The 1,014-nt window shown below is 65.4% G+C and overlaps 1 protein-coding gene across 1 annotated transcript in view; it reads right to left on the bottom strand.

Moving 5' to 3' along the window:
• Positions 1-1,014, bottom strand: part of DLL1 (delta-like 1 (Drosophila)) — a 24,847-nt gene that overhangs the window by 8,119 nt on the left and 15,714 nt on the right. Inside the window, exon 2 of the mRNA XM_011934913.1 lies at positions 15-413. Within this exon, the coding sequence (XP_011790303.1) occupies positions 15-68 (54 nt within the window). The 5' untranslated portion in view covers positions 69-413. The remainder of the gene's footprint in view (positions 1-14; positions 414-1,014) is intronic.

Genomic DNA, 1,014 nt, shown 5'->3' with positions numbered 1-1,014 from the left:
ACCTGCCCGCCTACCTGACACAGCAAGGCCGAGAGCACCGCCAGGGCCAGCGCGCACCGACCGCCCATGCTGCTTCGCCCCACGCGCAAGCCTGCGGGGCCCCCTCTTCTCTCCTTAGAACAGCGGGGACGCGCGGGGGATCGATGGGCGCCGGGGAGCGTGGGCAGAAAAGCTCCCTTGCCTCGCCCCAGACCGCAGGACCCAGGACTTCTTTCTTTAAAAGCCGGTCTCCGCCTCTTCCCGAGGCCGCGGTTCTTTATATCCGCCCTGCGAGGTCCCGCGGCAGCCCCAGGGATGCCCGAGGAAAGGCGGCTCTCGGGAGACAGCGCGGCGGCGGCGACTTTCGTTTTCCTCCTTCCTCCCAGTCCCCGAGGAGGTGAGGGTCGCCGGCTTCCTGGTTTTGTCTTAAGCTTCTTCGCAGGAGGGGGAGAGAGAGAAAGAGAGAGAGTCCAGATATTGAGCTTAATTCCCAAAAGAGCTGCAGAGCTTCCTCCCGAGCCGATTAGAAAGCCGCGATCTGGAAATCCCACGGGCGAGGCGATAATCCGGGGCCAGCGGCGAGCGCGGAGGGGACGGTCGGCCGCGGCGGGTGTGCGCGGCGGCCCCTGCGGATCGCGGCCCGGTGTCACTCGGCGGCGGCAGTCGTTCCGGGAGCACTCCGGGCTCTGATCTCCGGTGTCACAGCAAAGATCCGCGTCTTTCCGATGAATCCAGCCAATGCCATCCAGTACACACGCGCAGGACCGGAGGGGCCGGGCCGTGGGAGGAGGATCTGCGCCGCGGCTGCCCGGGTTCCCCTGCGCTCTGCCCTCGGCGGGGTCGGGTCTCCGCGGGTGCGTGCAGAGGATCTGGCTCTCGCCGGCGCCTGCCACACTTATATTCCACCGGCCGCCCGCATGGCTAATGAGATGCAAATCAGCAGCCCCCCAATCTGGCGAGAGCTGTCACAAAGGAGCCACTTTTCCAAACCCTCCTCTCAATGGATCGCCAAATGGTCAGTGAGCTGTAAAATGT

The sequence above is a fragment of the Colobus angolensis genome, unplaced genomic scaffold (genome assembly GCF_000951035.1).
Source record: "Colobus angolensis palliatus isolate OR3802 unplaced genomic scaffold, Cang.pa_1.0 Scaffold14, whole genome shotgun sequence".
In the NCBI taxonomy this organism is placed as follows: Eukaryota; Metazoa; Chordata; class Mammalia; order Primates; family Cercopithecidae; genus Colobus; species Colobus angolensis.
The sequence above is the reverse complement of the archived record's forward strand: the minus strand, read 5'-3'. Positions and strand labels throughout refer to the sequence as shown.